This window comes from Danio rerio, chromosome 9, assembly GCF_052040795.2.
Source record: "Danio rerio strain M-AB ecotype USA chromosome 9, GRCz13ab, whole genome shotgun sequence".
NCBI lineage: Eukaryota > Metazoa > Chordata > Actinopteri > Cypriniformes > Danionidae > Danio > Danio rerio.
In genome coordinates, this window is record NC_141029.1 from 34,076,817 (window position 1) to 34,100,469 (window position 23,653).

Consider the following 23,653-nt stretch of genomic DNA (forward strand, 5'->3'; position numbering starts at 1 on the left):
AAATCGGCACTAGGGGGCGCTTTAATACCTCATATGATGTTCTATAAATAAAATAATTAATACATCATTTTTATTATATATTAGATGTCCTCTTTCAAACAACACTACATCCGAACTGCTTTATTTATTTGTCATTAAAAATTCTGTGCTGTACAAATCTCTAACAATCACAGATATTGCTTATTATTAATTAAAGATTGCTAAATATTAATTGACATTTATTTTTGTTTAAATGTCTGAAAGTGTTTTAAACATGAACCCCAATGTGAAGTAAACCCTGTGAATTGCTGTTTGCAACTTGCATTTAGTTTGGTGTGGTTATGGCTTGTGTTTTCAGAGGTAAATATTACTTCACGCGGGTGGAGGTGAACAATGCTGTTGTCTCATAAATGACAGTAGTCTGTGGTTTAGATCTAGGCTATTGAAAAAGTCACAGAAACCAAAGCCACGTTTCATTCATAGCAGAACAGCACAGCTTTATTTAAAATTGACAGAGGTGTTAACGAGATCAGATCTTATTCCACAAAAAAGGTGGACCTGAAGACACATGACAAATGACTTCTAGCTGTGTGACACCTTATCATGATACCTAATTCATTCCCTAAATGACCATATAAATGTATTGGTAACCCATTAAATTACTGACTAAAATCAATCTGAAATAAAATTCTTTTTAATACACATCAACAAACAGCATTCATAAAACAAAACTGAAACGACTCCTCTGTTTACTAGCACGCTCCGCAAGTTATTCTCACAGCTTATTGCCCGTATACCTCGGGATCGTCTCAAAACCGCTACTTTTAAGATGGTCAGCCGACCTCAATCAAGCCCAAAACAAAGAACACGGAAAAAACGGAGTAGGCACTTCTGTTTTTTTCCACTTTTTCAGGGGCTTTGTGGGCAAAAATCTGCATTCCCACAATATTTGCCATCCCAGTGCTCAATCATTCACTTTGTTGATTAGTGGGTGCTTGAATATTTTTTGTTGCTTTTTAATAACACATATTGAGACTGGTGTTGTGTGACTTCCGCATCCAGACAACTAAATGTGTAATGATATTTTGCAATTAATCGTGAAGCAAAATGATTTTGGATCAGTCTGATTGGTGCAAATATATGTAATAATTTGTTGACTCTCAAACAGTAGTTTACACAAAGCTAAAAGAAGATTAAGAAGGCATCGTAGAGCTCGCTGTTGTTTTGTGAACATCAACACTGAACTTTGAGGTCAATGCTGTGGGGAGAAGTAAATGGGATAGGGAAGACAACATTGACTTTCTTCAATACTTTTTAGGTCAGAGATGAATGAAGAGCTGCGCAAAGGGAGACCAGTTCAAACAAAGGTAATAAATAAAGCTGAAATAAAACATATGAAGTTCTGCTTCGGTGTTCCTTTGTGTTAGAAATTTAGTAGATGTGGCTCATAGATGAATAACTGAAGGGTTAGTTTAAGTTTAAGGTGCTGACTTTCTTCCAGTGTTAGAGTTGAGATTAAATGGGAGAGCCCAGACCATATGGATACTCAGTGTAGATTTTGCTTGAAGACTTCTGAATGTTAAAAGGGGCATTACGGACCCTTCCAGGGCCTGAGAATGGGAAGGTTTGTTGGTTAATTATAACTCTTCAGTCCATTCTGTGTTCCTTTATCTCTTTTCCAATCCTTTATCTCTACATGGTGCTTGCATAATGAGGATGAACTGAGGTGGAAATTCTTGTTGACTTGAAAGTAATACAGAATCCATATTTACTGCCAGACATGACAGAATCCATCGTCCGTTCGCTTTCAGCCCCGTCCACCAGAAGTCTTCCTTGAAAAATCTCTTTGTGGCATGAGTGAGGCGTTTTCCTCGAGCTCTTCCTGGTATTCCTTTCTCTTTCTTTCTCTTTCCTTATCCGTCTTGGGAGGTGAAAGGGTGAAGGGTGGGATTTTAGGGAGGAGAAGGTGTCGTGGTCTCCCATGATGGAGTGTTGACAGGCCTTTAGTTCCCACAGCAGCTTCGAGTGGACTGTGCGTCTGGGTCCTGCAGGTTCACGCCCCTGTGTCGCGCAGCATGCGTAGGGTTTTGGGTGTCTGTTTTTGGCATTTTTTTGCTATTGAGAAATAAACAAGAGTTGAAAAGTCAAGAGGCTGAGTTACATTCATTTATGCCATGAAAATGAAAGTCATCTCTCTGGCTGTCTTTAATAATTCAGTTTATTTTATCTAAAATAGACTGGAAATTTGCTTTCAAGCTTTGCCGCCATCCAGTAACAACTGAAAGGAATAAAAAAGTACCTGTCCTACATTTGTTTGTTACTTTCTGATAGTTTTACTTTTAATTCAGAAGAAAAATTTAACACTACTTTCATTTCATTGCAGTTATAAAGGGTTATGTTACAAGCATAATAAAAATATTAGCTGCCCCAAAATGTGTGTGTCATTTCAGCTTAAAACACCCCACTCATCATTTAATTATTTGTGCTGGGGATGTCCAGGAAGCAAACAAAAACCTTTGCAAATGAGAATCTTTCCAGATCAGAAAAGTAAATATTACAGCTTGTGCCCAAACAACGGCAACCTCCCGCTCTCCGTCATGAAGCAAATACAGAAGTAACTGAAAATGCAGTTCAATGAAATTCTGGCAGTCCTGGCTCCATATGGAGCAAATTTCTATTGAGCCCACTGTTAAAATGGCCAACTTTACAGCAGAAAAGAAGGTGTTTACAGCCTGGTACAAAGAACGATTTTGGTTCATAAAGGTGGTCCCGCTCCCCAGCTCCACCAGAGATGCGTGGCGACCAGAAGAGACCACGTCGCTGAGAGATCTTCATCCAAGAGACCTGGAGCCAACGTGTAAATATTGTACATAGTTTCTTAGTAAAAGATAATAAAGATTATAGCTGCATGAACTGTGTGGACTGGTTAACCTTCACTCCAGCAGTGCAACACACACTAATTAATTCATTAACACAATATTATGAAGTTTTGATTTAATTTAGGAAAAGAAAACCTCTTCTGTGCTAAAATCGGATGTTTTTTCAGCGTTCTTACTTCAGTCTTTAATGTCAGTGTAAAGTGTTGAGTATACTATTAGTGCTCAGTCGTGTTTTTCATAGTTACCAGTGCTGATGGAGTTTTTTTTTTTAAAGCATCATATTCTGCTGGAAACGTTTCATTTTAATGGTAATGTCCCATAAGCTGAGGTCTTGTGAGTGACTTCCCAAGTTGGTCAAAGTCTACACCGGTGACATGCTCATCTACTCCCAGAACCTGGGAGAACGAAATGTTGCAGCTCGTCCGGTCTTCAATGATGAGCCCAAAAGAGGCCACTTCACAGAGCCGGCCCAAGGCTTAAGAGAACTGAGAGGCAGGACAAGATGGCGGGCTGGACTTGGTTAACTTTAGATTTTACACAAATCTCATTATTTTGTTTTTCACCTAAAATAGTAATTAAAACATCCAAGATGTGTTTTGCCTCATCAAAATGTGGAATTTGATCAGCAAACTACTCGTTCTAGGACAACTATGCCTTCGGCTAAATGACTTGGCTTCAAGTACGATGCCAGACGATTCAGAAATAAAAGGTACTGACTGCACAAACAGATAAACGACATGATGCATCTCATTTCACCACAACTAAAGGCAGCGACAAAAAAAAAAAGTCAAGCTCTCACTGACTTACTGTCTCATATGGTTTCGAAGGTCCACTGATCGTTCTTGAAGAAGGGGTGACATTTTATTTCATCCACTCCAGTCCGGTCAAGCCTCACCTCCCTGAACATAGCACAACACTGGTCAGCAAAACAAACAGAGAAGCGCTAATCCGTTAAATGACCATAAACCAAGAACATCCAACAGCACAGCATGGAGGAGTGGAGCAGTCAGAGAGACATCCAAAAATAAGGACCGTTCACTCCCCCTTCCTTTTACTTCATCTGCATTGAGGCGGTGCAGCAGTTTGGACTACCACATGTGGGACATTCCAACAGCCTGAATGCAAAGGGAGGAGTGTGTGTGTGTGTGTGTTTACATGAAAACATTGAGAGAAAACATTAAGCCCCTCTCTGTATGTTTGATCAGAAATGCTTGTATGTGGGCATGTGAGAGAGGAGAAAGAGGGAAGGAGAAAAGAGGAATTCAGATGGAAGTTGTCAGGCTGGAGGGTGAACGTCCATGAAGCTGATATAGTAAAAGCAGTAGGAGATGAAATGTATGTTTTATTAGGGACTTTATTTATAAAGAGCTTTTAAAGGCATAACATAAATAAAGATCATCTTGTATGTTGTCTTTACATTTTATCTAATTTAATTCAATTAAAATGTTGATATGGCTTAGTAAGTTTTTTGGCGATTTGGTGCTTAAGATATATTAAATATTAATAAAACTATTTATTTATATTTTAGGTATGTGTAGTAATCAGGCTTAGATTATATTAACATTGTTGTATTTTGTCAAATATACACAGAATTTACTAATTCAATCAATCAGAACACTACAAAGTGTCAACAACAACACTGGGTTGTGCCAACAAAACTGTGTGTCAATTATACAGGGCTGCAAAATTATGAGAAAAAAAAATCATTGAATATCTTGAACGGTTTAATAAAGATTATTCATTTTTTTATAGCCAACATTTGTGTTTGGGGAAATGGATCATCATATTCTGGCTACAGAGACAAAATATGTTTTTCCATCACATTAGCTGAGAATAAACTAAGCAAAAACTGCTAATTTTTCTCACTGAAGCTGCTAAATTAATCTCCTTTTTTTCTGTGCCTGGTAATTTATGGCAAGAAAACTTGACTGTTTTCAGTAATAACAAATCTTAGGTACTCTGTGTTTACATTATATATGTTATAAACTACAGAAGAAATCTGATCAAAATGTGTAAAAAATTGTCAAGAAAATTTACTTTTTTTTTTTTTACAGTGAAGCTAATTTCAAATAGAAAAAATAATAAATTAATTTCACTACCAGCCGACCTCTAAAAACAAACAAGTAAGGTTTTATTAAGCTAGTGTGTCTAGTAAAAGCTGTAGGACATTAAAGTTTTATGAAAGACTTATTGTATGAAGAGCTTTTAAAAGCATCAAATTAATATAGACTTGTATGTTCTCCTTTAATTAAATTAAAAAATATATGATTTGGTGTTTATGAAATATTCCCTGAGATTGTCATTTTGGAAAAAAGTACATCGATAGGGAAAAATAGGGAAAATGTCATATGATAACAACGATAACAAATCTAAGCTACCCTGTGATTATATTAAATACGTTATAAACAGGGCTTGACATTAACACATTAACAAATGCGGGTAGATTTCAGCTGTGGCGGGTTAGACAGCCACTCCCACTAGCCACTTTGAGAATACATGAGAGTATTGTTTTTAAGTGTCAACTGTGTATAAAAAGTGTATGTATAGCTATATTTTGTTTGCTTTACACATTATTTAAAATGTGTTTCTAAGTAATAATTAGTTCGGTGCAGCCAGAGAAAAACTTTGCAAATCCTTAGTGTCGAGCCCTGGAAACAGATGTGAAATAAACTATTTATAAAAAAAAAACTAAATTAATTGCATAGTGACACTATAAAAATCACATCCCCTGTACTCATGCTCATTGAGCAAGGTCATAAACAACACACAAAAATATTAAATGAACAAGGAGGCATGTGGACACAAAGTATAAATTAAGTAAAGTTAGCATGTCAAATTCAAATTTATCAATATAAAATATATTTTTCCAACATTAAAATTGTGGCTAGTGAAAATGGCGAGTGGCTAGTAATGTTGGAAAACTCCTAGCCACTGTGGCTGGTGATCAAAAAAGGTAATGTCAAACCCAGGTTATAAACTCCAAACTACAAAAGAAATCTCATCATGTGTGTAATAAATTGTCCTGAAAATTAGCTCTTTTTTACAGTAAAGTTAAATTTAAATTAATAAAAAAATTAATGTTACCAGCCAACCTCTAAAAACAAACAAGTAAGGGGATATTAAGCGAGTAAGAGTCTGAATTTTACAAGAAAAAAAAAAAAAAACTCAAATCAAACTTTCATTTTCTCAGTCTCACTTGCTACTCAGAAAGGCACAGATGAGGTCTTTGCCATCCTTTGACATTTCAATATCATCTGGGAAAGTTAAGATGTTCTTGTGATCCATGATCTTTCCATATGTGCCCACCAGAGACTCGGAATGAAATGGAGTGTCGCCTGCCCAGATCGACAGAAGAAAACATTTGATTATGAGAACACTGAAATAAAATTTCAAGAGATGCATATGAAGCTGACACTTCTCACCCACTAGAAGCTCATAAATGAAAACACCAACAGACCACCAGTCACACTCACGACCGTAATAACCAGTCCCTCCTTGAGACATTAAAACCTCTGGAGAAATGAAAACAGTTGTGTCAAGCAATTAATCATAATTAATCAAACCCAAAATTAAATTTGCATCTTCATAACATGTACATCATTTTTATATTTATTTATTTATTTATAATTTGATGTAGATATAAATATTTCATATGAAGAAATAAATGAATAGTTTCTCAAATATATACACTCCACGAAAATATATTATGTAAATACAAACTTAATTTTCATGTGATTAAGCATTTGACAGCACTAATAAAAATACAGCTAGCAACAAGTTATTTAAATGATGTTATACTTAAAATCAAGTTTAACTTTCTTTATTTTGGTTAGTTAACATCAACATTACAGCAGCAGAAATATTAGGCTTCAAGGTCTAATGAACAGGTCTGTAGTTTTTGTCGTCCTTATTTACATGAGTACATAACTAACTGACTACAATATGGGCTGGTGCATCCTGTGAAATTCAAGTGTTCAAAAACAGCCAGTCAAGACTATTTTCTCAGTCAGGTTTACATTTGACTATTTATACTATTTTATGCTATTTAAGTGAATTACTAGTAGTTTTAGTAATTTAACATTATTATTTTTAATCTTTTACCGGCCCATGCCTAATCCCAAACCAGGGTTTTTTTTAAAAGTACAAATTATTGTACCAAGGCTGCGTTTAATGGGTAATACTGAATATATTATGCCAAATTAAATGTCAAAGTAGAATTTCACATTAAGCTCTATTTTAGGATCACAGTGGAACCCCAAAAATAAATTAATTTTGTTCAAAAATAGGTCATGGGTTTCAAATAATTAAATTTTTCAACAGGGTGTGTCTTAACAGTAAATGACATTGACCAGAGTTTAGTGCCCTCTGCTGACCAAAATCAGACATTCTTTAAATTAATTTTCATTTACAACGTTAATACTTTGTCACCATCCTCCAAACTTGATTTGATCACTTATTTCACATTTAATTACTTAAACTAGCATTTTATAATACTATAGCTTATACAATACCCATAATGAGTACAACCTGAATATTTCTCAGAAAATATCTTGCTTTTAAATGATTTAGTTTCCTATAGAATGCAATATTTGTGGAAATCTGGCTTACTCCAATGATGCAGCGGTCAGTACAACATGCTAATTGAAACTATTCTAACAAAATGATTTTGCTGAATTTGTTGTAAATATACACAATAGATAGCAGTACAGCCTAAATTACATATTTTCAAAAGATTATCATTCTGCCTACCTGCAGCGCACGAGGTTTCTCGGTTGATCCGCGGTAAATCCACTTAAGCACTATACCTATTCCATTTATAACACTGCAAACTTGACTTCGCAGGCCGATCATCTTTAAACCCAAAAGGCATTTATTATGTGTTATACCTTGACTGCTGCTGCATAATGGAACGTTTCTCTACACAACTGTAAAAGTGCACTTTTCAGCAAAATGAAAGCAAACTTTGAAAGGGTTCTGCATTTTGTCAATTTTAGCTTAATCGCAATAATGTTAATAATAATATTAATAAATACATTTAAAATATTATTTATAGTGTAGCCTACTGTGGGACTGTGCAGTAAACTATTTATTTTTATTAAAACATTTTTATTAGGCTACATCTTCCCGAATAACTAATAAATGACTGGCAGTTGCGTCTCTGCTAAAATTAATTTAACAGCAAATTTCTTATGTGTTTTTTTCCCTTTTAGAGCTCAAGAGAGTTGTGTTTAAATAATTAGTTAACCAAAACATGTAATGAATTAAGCTGCTCCTATCATGTCACCAATTTTCTCCCTTGTGAGTTGAGTGCGCCTCCATCGCCGTGTGCGCGTTTTAAAGGCTATTTACGGGCGCACCAGACCTGACGCGGGGACCGGATCTCTGGACTATAGGACTAGCTTTAATCTCACCAATTTTCATAATTCAATTGCTATGTCATATATTTTAAAATATTTAGATGTGTGTTCTGACGGTTGGAACGACGGGAGTGTTAATAGTTAATGACAGAAAGAATTTTCAGTTTGAGTAAACAATCCCTTATGAAAATTGGGATTGTTGGCACATTGGGGCACAAACTCTTTCTGAGGGGGCAATGCCTCCCTTTGCCCCCCCGTAGCGCCGGGCCTGACTTCCTGCCTCTCCAGCTACAGTCCTGATCACATCACCACCAGGGGCGATTTTCATACTACTGTTGTAAAGAAACACTTGGACATGTGATTATGACATTTCAGGAACGTCTGGGACTGGGAAGTAAAAAACATAAATTTTTTTTCCTGTGTTTGTAATTTTCCCTCTCTGTTATTTTAATGATATATTTTTAGTTTGTTAATCAGATTTGTCACATCACACTATTTTTTGTTTATTTTATTCGTTTTGTGGCTTTGCCATTCAATTTTAAATACAAATCTGTAAACTACAGTTCAAACATTGATATGATCCTGGAGTCAGTTTTTATTATAAAAAGTTTATTTCATATTCATTTAATGTTGAAGATATGCACAGCTTTTTAAATAAACTTGAAATATTGCATCCTATTTTCCTCTATACACAGTATATATGTGTATAAATGAGCCTTACCACAGTCAATCAGACGAGCTCTGTACAACAATATCTTTTGGTCTAGATTAAAGACTTTTATGTTTTAAATACATTTTTTACTATTTAGTTTCTGTTTCCCTTTCTGTTTATTTGTTGGAGAGCACATTGGTCAATGAAAGTGGTTAATATTTTGTGATAGCCTAAAAGTAAACCATTAAATAAAATGTAAATAAATAAAATTGCCATAGTCAAATAAACCAATATGTTTTAGGGCACGCATATTTACATATTTTTTATTTGGCATGGTTGTTTTAAGTTTCTTAAAGCTATTTTAATAATAATAAATAAAAACCTTCACTCAGAATGAATGATTAGCACTTCCCTGACCTAATAAGCTAATAGCTAATCAAAATAAACTGTTGTATATTTAGCTTTTTTAATCTTATTAATGCTGGTTGTCGTTGTATCTGATACTGGTTTATATTTTTGATTTTTATTTTTTTTTTGGAATGTATTTTGGTTTATTGTATTGCTTATAGCATTATTATGATTAATAATTTTAATAATACTATAAAAATATTAAATCACCCAGTCAGTGCAGGAAAATTGTGAAAATTTAAGTATACAAAGCATCAAAAGAACAATGTCATTGCTAAAGTCCCGGTTGGTCTGATATAGGCCTAGTTAATTATGAAGTAAATATAGAAACGAGAATATTAGTTCAGTGTTTTTTTTTAATGAAACGCAAACCATCCCAAAAGCAAACAAAAATCAATGGTAATATTCACTAACATGACCAGATTTCTGAAACCTGTGACGATTTTCAGTGGTCAACATTCGTCCTATAAAAAACGCCCATTTATGCTTATTTTTTATTTTTTATTAATATAAGACCAGCATTTTATTGTATAATCATAATTTAGATATTTAGCTACTGCATTTAATAAAAACTCAATTATAAAAGCACAGAGTTCGTGCTGATTTCATTAATTCACTGCTGATATTAAATATTGTTTACATTTAAATGAGGCTCGTCATTCTGTCACTACAGCAACTTGAGTTGATCTTTAATATACACAGCTGGTTCTGACCCGATCGTCTCGCAACAAACTCTCGACAACTTTTGAAAAGTTTGATCAGTTTCTCTACTTTGGAAAGTTGTTCTTGGGTCATCTTGATGGAGCAGCGTCGCTCAAGAAGAACCAGGGCTCTCCCCGCACACACGAGTCACTTCTGGCTACAGGGCGTCTCTACCGTTGAGCAGCTCGCAGCGGCGGTCAGGTCAGATCACACCTACAGCTGCATCTCTGACCCAGCGCTGAAGAAGCGACACCTGATGAACGCGGCGGCCCTCCCTGTCCTCCGTCCCGCAGCAGCAGCAGCAGCAGCATCAGTGTCTTCCTCAGTGAACGAGTGTCAGCAGGAGCAGCAGCTCTCCATCCACGGCAGAAGCGTGCAGGACTATCAGCACATCTTTCGCTCCGTCGTGGAGACCGGCTGCAGCCGCTACCGCTTCAAGCGAGGCCTGGGGATCAAGCAACGGCTGTGGGAGAAGCTCCACCGGCCTACGCTGCTGGAGACCGAGCTGCCTGATGGACGAGTCTTGATCACGGAGAGCAGGTCCAGCGAAAGCAGCAGCGCTCCTCAAATCCACGTGGACATCAGTGGAGAGCCACTACCCGAGGAGGAACCCCGAAGAAAGAAGCCCAGACACTGAGCCATCATAGTGTCCCATGAAAGATCAAGGGCACGTATGTACATACTGTATATAGTTATAGAGTAAGTCTTTACATTAAGTTTTCTTTTCATTCAAAGTTTTTATCACTCTGCTGAATGTTTTGATGGTTGCTGATGTGGCTCTTGGGTTCTGGCTGTCAGGTTGTTTTGGAAAGTTTTCTGTGTTTTTGACATGCGCTTTGCAGGGTTTTCTGAGCGGTCTCTTAGTGTTGCTGGTCAGTTGCTGGACTCCTCTGAGTGTTGGTCGGTCAGTGATAGGTTAGTATAGGGTAGGTTAGGTTAGGGTCCCTCACATGGTTTGCAGCTTGACGTGCTGTGAGGGCTTCTGTGCATCAGTGATACTGAGAGCTTCACCACTGGTACTTCACAAGTACTGGCAGGGTCACCCATAGTGGACAGGTCTCAGCTGAGATGCCAGACCAAGACAAACCACCTGATTGTGGACACCTGATTGTGGCCTGATGTTGCAGGGAATAGATCACAGTCTTAGCACAATTGCCTGCATGGGAGAACTTCAAAAAGGTTTTGTATGTGTAAGGAACACATGCACCAGTGGGACCATGTTAATAACTTAGAGGAATAAATTACCTAAAAGATTTTCTCGGTCCGGCTTATTTTAATAATAATAATAATAATAATAATAATTCCTTACATTTATATAGCGCTATTCTGGGCACTCAAAGCGCTTTACACAATGGGGGGGACGTCCTCATCCACCACCAGTGTGCAGCATCCACCTGGATGACGCGACGGCAGCCATTTTGCACCAGACCGCACACCAGCTGATTGGTGGAGAGGAGACAGTGATGAAGCCAATTGAATATGGAGATGGTTAGGAGGCCATGATTGACAGAGGCCAGTGGGCAGATTTGGCCAGGATGCTGGGCTTGAACCCCTACTCTTTTCGAAGGACATCCTGGAATTTTTAACGACCACAGAGAGTCGGGACCTCGGTTTAACGTCTCATCCGAAAGATGGAATTTTAGCTCCTATCCTACGTTAACACACTTAAACCGACTAATTAAAGCGTTATTAGGCTTACCAGAGCGTTATTAGGGTTTAAGGTGTCCACTCTAGACAGGTGTAGGCTTACATAGGTGGTCCTCTTGGACTGGGTTTGTTTGGACACCTCATGCCCTAAAGGGTTGTTGTTGCTAGATTGGATATGGCTGAAAGTTAACAAGAATTATTTGTATTATTTATTAAATTTCCCATTTATTGTATTTTATTAACATCTACACCCACCTCAACCCTAAACCCAACCGTCACAGCACTGTAGTTGTACCGAGTATTATTTATGCTATCTATTAAATTACCCAATACATTGCATTTTGTAATGCCTACCCCCACCCCAATCCTAACCATCACAGTAGTTAAAATATTAATTGTTGTTAAATTTGGAAGAAATCGGCACTAGGGGGCGCTTTAATACCTCATATGATGTTCAATTTATAAATAAAATAATTAATACATCCTTTTTATTATATATTAGATGTCCTCTTTCAAACAACACTACATCCGAACTGCTTTAATTATTTGTCATTAAAAAAAATTCTGTGCTGTACAAATCTCTAACAATCACAGATATTGCTTATTATTAATTAAAGATTGCTAAATATTAATTGACATTTATTTTTGTTTAAATGTCTGAAAGTGTTTTAAACATGAACCCCAATGTGAAGTAAACCCTGTGAATTGCTGTTTGCAACTTGCATTTAGTTTGGTGTGGTTATGGCTTGTGTTTTCAGAGGTAAATATTACTTCACGCGGGTGGAGGTGAACAATGCTGTTGTCTCATAAATGACAGTAGTCTGTGGTTTAGATCTAGGCTATTGAAAAAGTCACAGAAACCAAAGCCACGTTTCATTCATAGCAGAACAGCACAGCTTTATTTAAAATTGACAGAGGTGTTAACGAGATCAGATCTTATTCCACAAAAAAGGTGGACCTGAAGACACATGACAAATGACTTCTAGCTGTGTGACACCTTATCATGATACCTAATTCATTCCCTAAATGACCATATAAATGTATTGGTAACCCATTAAATTACTGACTAAAATCAATCTGAAATAAAATTCTTTTTAATACACATCAACAAACAGCATTCATAAAACAAAACTGAAACGACTCCTCTGTTTACTAGCACGCTCCGCAAGTTATTCTCACAGCTTATTGCCCGTATACCTCGGGATCGTCTCAAAACCGCTACTTTTAAGATGGTCAGCCGACCTCAATCAAGCCCAAAACAAAGAACACGGAAAAAACGGAGTAGGCACTTCTGTTTTTTTCCACTTTTTCAGGGGCTTTGTGGGCAAAAATCTGCATTCCCACAATATTTGCCATCCCAGTGCTCAATCATTCACTTTGTTGATTAGTGGGTGCTTGAATATTTTTTGTTGCTTTTTAATAACACATATTGAGACTGGTGTTGTGTGACTTCCGCATCCAGACAACTAAATGTGTAATGATATTTTGCAATTAATCATGAAGCAAAATGATTTTGGATCAGTCTGATTGGTGCAAATATATGTAATAATTTGTTGACTCTCAAACAGTAGTTTACACAAAGCTAAAACAAGATTAAGAAGGCATCGTAGAGCTCGCTGTTGTTTTGTGAACATCAACACTGAACTTTGAGGTCAATGCTGTGGGGAGAAGTAAATGGGATAGGGAAGACAACATTGACTTTCTTCAATACTTTTTAGGTCAGAGATGAATGACGAGCTGCGCAAAGGGAGACCAGTTCAAACAAAGGTAATAAATAAAGCTGAAATAAAACATATGAAGTTCTGCTTCGGTGTTCCTTTGTGTTAGAAATTTAGTAGATGTGGCTCATAGATGAATAACTGAAGGGTTAGTTTAAGTTTAAGGTGCTGACTTTCTTCCAGTGTTAGAGTTGAGATTAAATGGGAGAGCCCAGACCATATGGATACTCAGTGTAGATTTCGCTTGAAGACTTCTGAATGTTAAAAGGGGCATTACGGGCCCTTCCAGGGGCTGAGAATGGGAAGGTTTGTTGGTTAATAATAACTCTTCAGTCCATTCTGTGTTCCTTTATCTCTTTTCCAATCCTTTATCTCTACATGGTGCTTGCATAATGAGGATGAACTGAGGTGGAAATTCTTGTTGACTTGAAAGTAATACAGAATCCATATTTACTGCCAGACATGACAGAGTCCATCGTCCGTTCGCTTTCAGCCCCGTCCACCAGAAGTCTTCCTTGAAAAATCTCTTTGTGGCACGAGTAAGGCGTTTTCCTCGAGCTCTTCCTGGTATTCCTTTCTCTTTCTTTCTCTTTCCTTATCCGTCTTGGGAGGTGAAAGGGTGAAGGGTGGGATTTTAGGGAGGAGAAGGTGTCGTGGTCTCCCATGATGGAGTGTTGACAGGCCTTTAGTTCCCACAGCAGCTTCGAGTGGACTGTGCGTCTGGGTCCTGCAGGTTCACGCCCCTGTGTCGCGCAGCATGCGTAGGGTTTTGGGTGTCTGTTTTTGGCATTTTTTTGCTATTGAGAAATAAACAAGAGTTGAAAAGTCAAGAGGCTGAGTTACATTCATTTATGCCATGAAAATGAAAGTCATCTCTCTGGCTGTCTTTAATAATTCAGTTTATTTTATCTAAAATGGACTGGAAATTTGCTTTCAAGCTTTGCCGCCACTAAGTAACAACCGAAAGGAATAAAAAAGTACCTGTCCTACATTTGTTTGTTACTTTCTGATAGTTTTACTTTTAATTCAGAAGAAAAATTTAACACTACTTTCATTTCATTGCAGTTATAAAGGGTTATGTTACAAGCATAATAAAAATATTAGCTGCCCCAAAATGTGTGTGTCATTTCAGCTTAAAACACCCCACTCATCATTTAATTATTTGTGCTGGGGATGTCCAGGAAGCAAACAAAAACCTTTGCAAATGAGAATCTTTCCAGATCAGAAAAGTAAATATTACAGCTTGTGCCCAAACAACGGCAACCTCCCGCTCTCCGTCATGAAGCAAATACAGAAGTAACTGAAAATGCAGTTCAATGAAATTCTGGCAGTCCTGGCTCCATATGGAGCAAATTTCTATTGAGCCCACTGTTAAAATGGCCAACTTTACAGCAGAAAAGAAGGTGTTTACAGCCTGGTACAAAGAACGATTTTGGTTCATAAAGGTGGTCCCGCTCCCCATCTCCACCAGAGACGCGCGGCGACCAGAAGAGACCACGTCGCTGAGAGATCTTCATCCAAGAGACCTGGAGCCAACGTGTAAATATTGTACATAGTTTCTTAGTAAAAGATAATAAAGATTATAGCTGCATGAACTGTGTGGACTGGTTAACCTTCACTCCAGCAGTGCAACACACACTAATTAATTCATTAACACAATATTATGAAGTTTTGCTTTAATTTAGGAAAAGAAAACCTCTTCTGTGCTAAAATCGGATGTTTTTTCAGCGTTCTTACTTCAGTCTTTAATGTCAGGTGATCCTTCAAATGTCAGTGTAAAGTGTTGAGTATACTATAAGTGCTCAGTCGTGTTTTTCATAGTTACCAGTGCTGATGGAGTTTTTTTTTTTAAAGCATCATATTCTGCTGGAAACGTTTCATTTTAATGGTAATGTCCCATAAGCTGAGGTCTTGTGAGTGACTTCCCAAGTTGGTCAAAGTCTACACCGGTGACATGCTCATCTACTCCCAGAACCTGCTACTCTCTACCTACACGTTGTCAGGTGATGTTTCAAAACCTCAACACTCGCATACAGAACAGCCTCAGCGTCTGCACCTCTTACCGGCACTAGCTGCAAGTCTACACCCCCTCTGTCCAGAAGTGAGCACAGCCTCGTGGTACCATCCCAGCAAGCATTTTTTTTGGGGCGTTTAAAGGTACCAACTGACGATCAAAAGTAAAAATGACTAGTTTTATCTCATCCCAGCAGGGAAACCACCAACAATAAAGAATGAGTTACTATCTGGTGTCATGGCTTTGCAATTAAAACAAGTTTAGCTATAATGGAGGTCATTGGGGGCAAAAACAGCCACTTGAACAATACATAAGGGTTAAAAGTCTAACAGACGGCTTGGTTAAAACGAGGCTAAAATCTAGGCTGTCAGTGAGTGTGCACCCCTAACCCCGCCTCTCACAGAGACCTCACTAGCTCCATTGAGTGCATTGTGTCTCAGGTTGCATGCAAGTCTGCAGCCAGATACTACTGGAAGCTAGTCATCAAATACACAAGAACGAATGACTACACGTGTCAATCTGTCTATTGATCCATCTAATCTGTCTAGTCAGTCTTTTATTATCTTTTATATGCGAAAATATTCATTCATAAAAATATGTATATATGAACACTGGGTCAAATAGGGTCCACGTGTTTTAAATCTAATAACAAAAATAACCCAATGTTGGTTTTGTCCATATTTAAATGAATGTGTGTAAATGCACGCTTTGATCAAACCTTTTATTCCCCTTGATGATATGGCGCTTTTTTTCCTAGACGTCCTCCAAAGTTTCGATGTTTGGCCGTGTCTGCCATATCTGTTTTGTTTAAAGAAATAAAAATAAAAAAAAGAATGCATCGGTTCCTGCATGTAGAATTCAGAAATCTCATGGCATTGAAAGAAAACTGGCAGCAGTTGAGTGCCGAGGTCAAAGGTCAGATGAGCAGGCATCACACCTGATCCAAACCTGGGGCAACTGTACAGTAAAAAAAAAAAAAAAAAACAAGATTAAAAAATATTGCTTTAATTTGGGAGAAAAAAAAACTCTTCCGTGTTAAAATTTGATGTTCCTCCAGCGTTCTTACTTCAGTCTTTAACGTCAGGTGATCCTTCGAATGTCAGTGTAAAGTGTTGAGTATACCATTAGTGTTCAGTCGTGTTTTTCATAGTTACCAGTGCTGATGGAGTTTTTTTAGAGCTTCATATTCTGCTGGAAACGTTTCATTTGAATGGTAATATGCCATAAGCTGAGGTGTATGAGTAACTTCACAAGTTGACCATAGTCTAGACCGATGACATGCTCATCTACTCCCAGAACCTGGGAGAACGAAATGTTGCAGCTCGTCCAGTCTTCAATGATGAGCCCAAAAGAGGCCACTTCACAGAGCCGGCCCAAGGCTTAAGAGAACTGAGAGGCAGGACAAGATGGCGGGCTGGACTTGGTTAACTTTAGATTTTACACAAATCTCATTATTTTGTTTTTCACCTAAAATAGTAATTAAAACATCCAAGATGTGTTTTGCCTCATCAAAATGTGGAATTTGATCAGCAAACTACTCGTTCTAAGACAACTATGCCTTAGGCTAAATGACTTGGCTTCAAGTACGATGCCAGACGATTCAGAAATAAAAGGTACTGACTGCACAAACAGATAAACGACATGATGCATCTCATTTCACCACAACTAAAGGCAGCGACAAAAAAAAAGTCAAGCTCTCACTGACTTACTGTCTCATATGGTGTCGAAGGTCCACTGATCGTTCTTGAAGAAGGGGTGACATTTTATTTCATCCACTCCAGTCCGGCCAAGCCTCACCTCCCTGAACATAGCACAACACTGGTCAGCAAAACAAACAGAGAAGCGCTAATCCGTTAAATGACCATAAACCAAGAACATCCAACAGCACAGCATGGAGGAGTGGAGCAGTCAGAGAGACATCCAAAAATAAGGACCGTTCACTCCCCCTTCCTTTTACTTCATCTGCATTGAGGCGGTGCAGCAGTTTGGACTACCACGTGTGGGACATTCCAACAGCCTGAATGCAAAGGGAGGAGTGTGTGTGTGTGTGTGTGTGTGTGTTTACATGAAAACATTGAGAGAAAACATTAAGCCCCTCTCTGTATGTTTAATCAGAAATGCTTGTATGTGGGCATGTGAGAGAGGAGAAAGAGGGAAGGAGAAAAGAGGAATTCAGATGGAAGTTGTCAGGCTGGAGGGTGAACGTCCATGAAGCTGATATAGTAAAAGCAGTAGGAGATGAAATGTATGTTTTATTAGGGACTTTATTTATAAAGAGCTTTTAAAGGCATAACATAAATAAAGATCATCTTGTATGTTGTCTTTAAATTTTTATCTAATTTAATTCAATTAAAATGTTGATATGGCTTAGTAAGTTTTTTGGCGATTTGGTGCTTAAGAAATATTTCTTGTGATTATTATTATTATTATTACTATTCAGAATTATATGTATATTTTTAGAATTTTTCTAAAACCATTAAAGAAAAAAAAAATCTTATTGACCCTAAACCTTTAAAAAAATAGGGAACATTTCATAAACACTGATAAAACTTTTTTTTTTCACTGATAAAACTATTTATTTATATTTTAGGTATGTGTAGTAATCAGGCTTAGATTATATTAACATTGTTGTATTTTGTCAAATATACACATAATTTACTAATTCAATCAATCAGAACACTACAAAGTGTCAACAACAACACTGGGTTGTGCAAAACTGTGTGTCAATTATACAGGGCTGCAAAATTATAAGAAAAAAATCTTTGAATATCTTGAACGGTTTAATAAAGATTATTCATTTTTTTATAGCCAACATTTGTGTTTGGGGAAATGGATCATCATATTCTGGCTACAGAGACAAAATATGTTTTTCCATCACATTAGCTGAGAATAAACTAAGCAAAAACTGCTAATTTTTCTCACTGAAGCTGCTAAATTAATCTCCTTTTTTTCTGTGCCTGGTAATTTATGGCAAGAAAACTTGACTGTTTTCAGTAATAACAAATCTTAGGTACTCTGTGTTTACATTATATATGTTATAAACTACAGAAGAAATCTGATCAAAATGTGTAAAAAATTGTCAAGAAAATTTACTTTTTTTTTTTTTACAGTGAAGCTAATTTCAAATAGAAAAAATAATAAATTAATTTCACTACCAGCCGACCTCTAAAAACAAACAAGTAAGGTTTTATTAAGCTAGTGTGTCTAGTAAAAGCTGTAGGACATTAAAGTTTTATGAAAGACTTATTGTATGAAGAGCTTTTAAAAGCATCAAATTAATATAGACTTGTATGTTCTCCTTTAATTAAATTAAAAAATATATGATTTGGTGTTTATGAAATATTCCCTGAGATTGTCATTTTGGAAAAAAGTACATCGATAGGGAAAAATAGGGAAAATTTCATATGATAACAACGATAACAAATCTAAGCTACCCTGTGATTATATTAAATACGTTATAAACAGGGCTTGACATTAACACATTAACAAATGCGGGTAGATTTCAGCTGTGGCGGGTTAGACAGCCACTCCCACTAGCCACTTTGAGAATACATGAGAGTATTGTTTTTAAGTGTCAACTGTGTATAAAAAGTGTATGTATAGCTATATTTTGTTTGCTTTACACATTATTTAAAATGTGTTTCTAAGTAATAATTAGTTCGGTGCAGCCAGAGAAAAACTTTGCAAATCCTTAGTGTCGAGCCCTGGAAACAGATGTGAAATAAACTATTTATAAAAAAAAAACTAAATTAATTGCATAGTGACACTATAAAAATCACATCCCCTGTACTCATGCTCATTGAGCAAGGTCATAAACAACACACAAAAATATTAAATGAACAAGGAGGCATGTGGACACAAAGTACAAATTAAGTAAAGTTAGCATGTCAAATTCAAATTTATCAATATAAAATATATTTTTCCAACATTAAAATTGTGGCTAGTGAAAATGGCGAGTGGCTAGTAATGTTGGAAAACTCCTAGCCACTGTGGCTGGTGATCAAAAAAGGTAATGTCAAACCCAGGTTATAAACTCCAAACTACAAAAGAAATCTCATCATGTGTGTAATAAATTGTCCTGAAAATTAGCTCTTTTTTACAGTAAAGTTAAATTTAAATTAATAAAAAAATTAATGTTACCAGCCAACCTCTAAAAACAAACAAGTAAGGGGATATTAAGCGAGTAAGAGTCTGAATTTTACAAGAAAAAAAAAAAAAAACTCAAATCAAACTTTCATTTTCTCAGTCTCACTTGCTACTCAGAAAGGCACAGATGAGGTCTTTGCCATCCTTTGACATTTCAATATCATCTGGGAAAGTTAAGATGTTCTTGTGATCCATGATCTTTCCATATGTGCCCACCAGAGACTCGGAATGAAATGGAGTGTCGCCTGCCCAGATCGACAGAAGAAAACATTTGATTATGAGAACACTGAAATAAAATTTCAAGAGATGCATATGAAGCTGACACTTCTCACCCACTAGAAGCTCATAAATGAAAACACCAACAGACCACCAGTCACACTCACGACCGTAATAACCAGTCCCTCCTTGAGACATTAAAACCTCTGGAGAAATGAAAACAGTTGTGTCAAGCAATTAATCATAATTAATCAAACCCAAAATTAAATTTGCATCTTCATAACATGTACATCATTTTTATATTTATTTATTTATTTATAATTTGATGTAGATATAAATATTTCATATGAAGAAATAAATGAATAGTTTCTCAAATATATACACTCCACGAAAATATATTATGTAAATACAAACTTAATTTTCATGTGATTAAGCATTTGACAGCACTAATAAAAATACAGCTAGCAACAAGTTATTTAAATGATGTTATACTTAAAATCAAGTTTAACTTTCTTTATTTTGGTTAGTTAACATCAACATTACAGCAGCAGAAATATTAGGCTTCAAGGTCTAATGAACAGGTCTGTAGTTTTTGTCGTCCTTATTTACATGAGTACATAACTAACTGACTACAATATGGGCTGGTGCATCCTGTGAAATTCAAGTGTTCAAAAACAGCCAGTCAAGACTATTTTCTCAGTCAGGTTTACATTTGACTATTTATACTATTTTATGCTATTTAAGTGAATTACTAGTAGTTTTAGTAATTTAACATTATTATTTTTAATCTTTTACCGGCCCATGCCTAATCCCAAACCAGGGTTTTTTTTAAAAGTACAAATTATTGTACCAAGGCTGCGTTTAATGGGTAATACTGAATATATTATGCCAAATTAAATGTCAAAGTAGAATTTCACATTAAGCTCTATTTTAGGATCACAGTGGAACCCCAAAAATAAATTAATTTTGTTCAAAAATAGGTCATGGGTTTCAAATAATTAAATTTTTCAACAGGGTGTGTCTTAACAGTAAATGACATTGACCAGAGTTTAGTGCCCTCTGCTGACCAAAATCAGACATTCTTTAAATTAATTTTCATTTACAACGTTAATACTTTGTCACCATCCTCCAAACTTGATTTGATCACTTATTTCACATTTAATTACTTAAACTAGCATTTTATAATACTATAGCTTATACAATACCCATAATGAGTACAACCTGAATATTTCTCAGAAAATATCTTGCTTTTAAATGATTTAGTTTCCTATAGAATGCAATATTTGTGGAAATCTGGCTTACTCCAATGATGCAGCGGTCAGTACAACATGCTAATTGAAACTATTCTAACAAAATGATTTTGCTGAATTTGTTGTAAATATACACAATAGATAGCAGTACAGCCTAAATTACATATTTTCAAAAGATTATCATTCTGCCTACCTGCAGCGCACGAGGTTTCTCGGTTGATCCGCGGTAAATCCACTTAAGCACTATACCTATTCCATTTATAACACTGCAAACTTGACTTCGCAGGCCGATCATCTTTAAACCCAAAAGGCATTTATTATGTGTTATACCTTGACTGCTGCTGCATAATGGAACGTTTCTCTACACAACTGTAAAAGTGCACTTTTCAGCAAAATGAAAGCAAACTTTGAAAGGGTTCTGCATTTTGTCAATTTTAGCTTAATCGCAATAATGTTAATAATAATATTAATAAATACATTTAAAATATTATTTATAGTGTAGCCTACTGTGGGACTGTGCAGTAAACTATTTATTTTTATTAAAACATTTTTATTAGGCTACATCTTCCCGAATAACTAATAAATGACTGGCAGTTGCGTCTCTGCTAAAATTAATTTAACAGCAAATTTCTTATGTGTTTTTTTCCCTTTTAGAGCTCAAGAGAGTTGTGTTTAAATAATTAGTTAACCAAAACATGTAATGAATTAAGCTGCTCCTATCATGTCACCAATTTTCTCCCTTGTGAGTTGAGTGCGCCTCCATCGCCGTGTGCGCGTTTTAAAGGCTATTTACGGGCGCACCAGACCTGACGCGGGGACCGGATCTCTGGACTATAGGACTAGCTTTAATCTCACCAATTTTCATAATTCAATTGCTATGTCATATATTTTAAAATATTTAGATGTGTGTTCTGACGGTTGGAACGACGGGAGTGTTAATAGTTAATGACAGAAAGAATTTTCAGTTTGAGTAAACAATCCCTTATGAAAATTGGGATTGTTGGCACATTGGGGCACAAACTCTTTCTGAGGGGGCAATGCCTCCCTTTGCCCCCCCGTAGCGCCGGGCCTGACTTCCTGCCTCTCCAGCTACAGTCCTGATCACATCACCACCAGGGGCGATTTTCATACTACTGTTGTAAAGAAACACTTGGACATGTGATTATGACATTTCAGGAACGTCTGGGACTGGGAAGTAAAAAACATAAATTTTTTTTCCTGTGTTTGTAATTTTCCCTCTCTGTTATTTTAATGATATATTTTTAGTTTGTTAATCAGATTTGTCACATCACACTATTTTTTGTTTATTTTATTCGTTTTGTGGCTTTGCCATTCAATTTTAAATACAAATCTGTAAACTACAGTTCAAACATTGATATGATCCTGGAGTCAGTTTTTATTATAAAAAGTTTATTTCATATTCATTTAATGTTGAAGATATGCACAGCTTTTTAAATAAACTTGAAATATTGCATCCTATTTTCCTCTATACACAGTATATATGTGTATAAATGAGCCTTACCACAGTCAATCAGACGAGCTCTGTACAACAATATCTTTTGGTCTAGATTAAAGACTTTTATGTTTTAAATACATTTTTTACTATTTAGTTTCTGTTTCCCTTTCTGTTTATTTGTTGGAGAGCACATTGGTCAATGAAAGTGGTTAATATTTTGTGATAGCCTAAAAGTAAACCATTAAATAAAATGTAAATAAATAAAATTGCCATAGTCAAATAAACCAATATGTTTTAGGGCACGCATATTTACATATTTTTTATTTGGCATGGTTGTTTTAAGTTTCTTAAAGCTATTTTAATAATAATAAATAAAAACCTTCACTCAGAATGAATGATTAGCACTTCCCTGACCTAATAAGCTAATAGCTAATCAAAATAAACTGTTGTATATTTAGCTTTTTTAATCTTATTAATGCTGGTTGTCGTTGTATCTGATACTGGTTTATATTTTTGATTTTTATTTTTTTTTGGAATGTATTTTGGTTTATTGTATTGCTTATAGCATTATTATGATTAATAATTTTAATAATACTATAAAAATATTAAATCACCCAGTCAGTGCAGGAAAATTGTGAAAATTTAAGTATACAAAGCATCAAAAGAACAATGTCATTGCTAAAGTCCCGGTTGGTCTGATATAGGCCTAGTTAATTATGAAGTAAATATAGAAACGAGAATATTAGTTCAGTGTTTTTTTTTAATGAAACGCAAACCATCCCAAAAGCAAACAAAAATCAATGGTAATATTCACTAACATGACCAGATTTCTGAAACCTGTGACGATTTTCAGTGGTCAACATTCGTCCTATAAAAAACGCCCATTTATGCTTATTTTTTATTTTTTATTAATATAAGACCAGCATTTTATTGTATAATCATAATTTAGATATTTAGCTACTGCATTTAATAAAAACTCAATTATAAAAGCACAGAGTTCGTGCTGATTTCATTAATTCACTGCTGATATTAAATATTGTTTACATTTAAATGAGGCTCGTCATTCTGTCACTACAGCAACTTGAGTTGATCTTTAATATACACAGCTGGTTCTGACCCGATCGTCTCGCAACAAACTCTCGACAACTTTTGAAAAGTTTGATCAGTTTCTCTACTTTGGAAAGTTGTTCTTGGGTCATCTTGATGGAGCAGCGTCGCTCAAGAAGAAC

General features: G+C 35.9%; 1 protein-coding gene and 1 long non-coding RNA gene across 2 annotated transcripts; both read right to left on the reverse strand.

The window, feature by feature from the left end:
* Positions 1-450: 450 nt before the first annotated feature.
* Positions 451-10,517, reverse strand: LOC103911669 (rho-associated protein kinase 1-like). Its single transcript, XM_087268103.1, has 5 exons — positions 10,047-10,517; positions 6,281-6,370; positions 6,055-6,193; positions 3,666-3,757; positions 451-2,094 (listed from the first exon to the last, which is right to left on the reverse strand). Exons 2-4 carry the CDS (start codon positions 6,360-6,362, stop codon positions 3,670-3,672), a joined length of 309 nt encoding a protein of 102 aa, XP_087124229.1. The 5' UTR covers positions 6,363-6,370; positions 10,047-10,517; the 3' UTR covers positions 451-2,094; positions 3,666-3,669.
* Positions 10,518-12,495: 1,978 nt separating this feature from the next.
* Positions 12,496-19,929, reverse strand: wu:fj66e11. Its single transcript, XR_015499642.1, has 4 exons — positions 19,835-19,929; positions 19,609-19,747; positions 17,066-17,157; positions 12,496-14,139 (listed from the first exon to the last, which is right to left on the reverse strand). It is a non-coding gene; the product is annotated as a wu:fj66e11 (long non-coding RNA).
* Between the last annotated feature and the right edge of the window lie 3,724 nt (positions 19,930-23,653).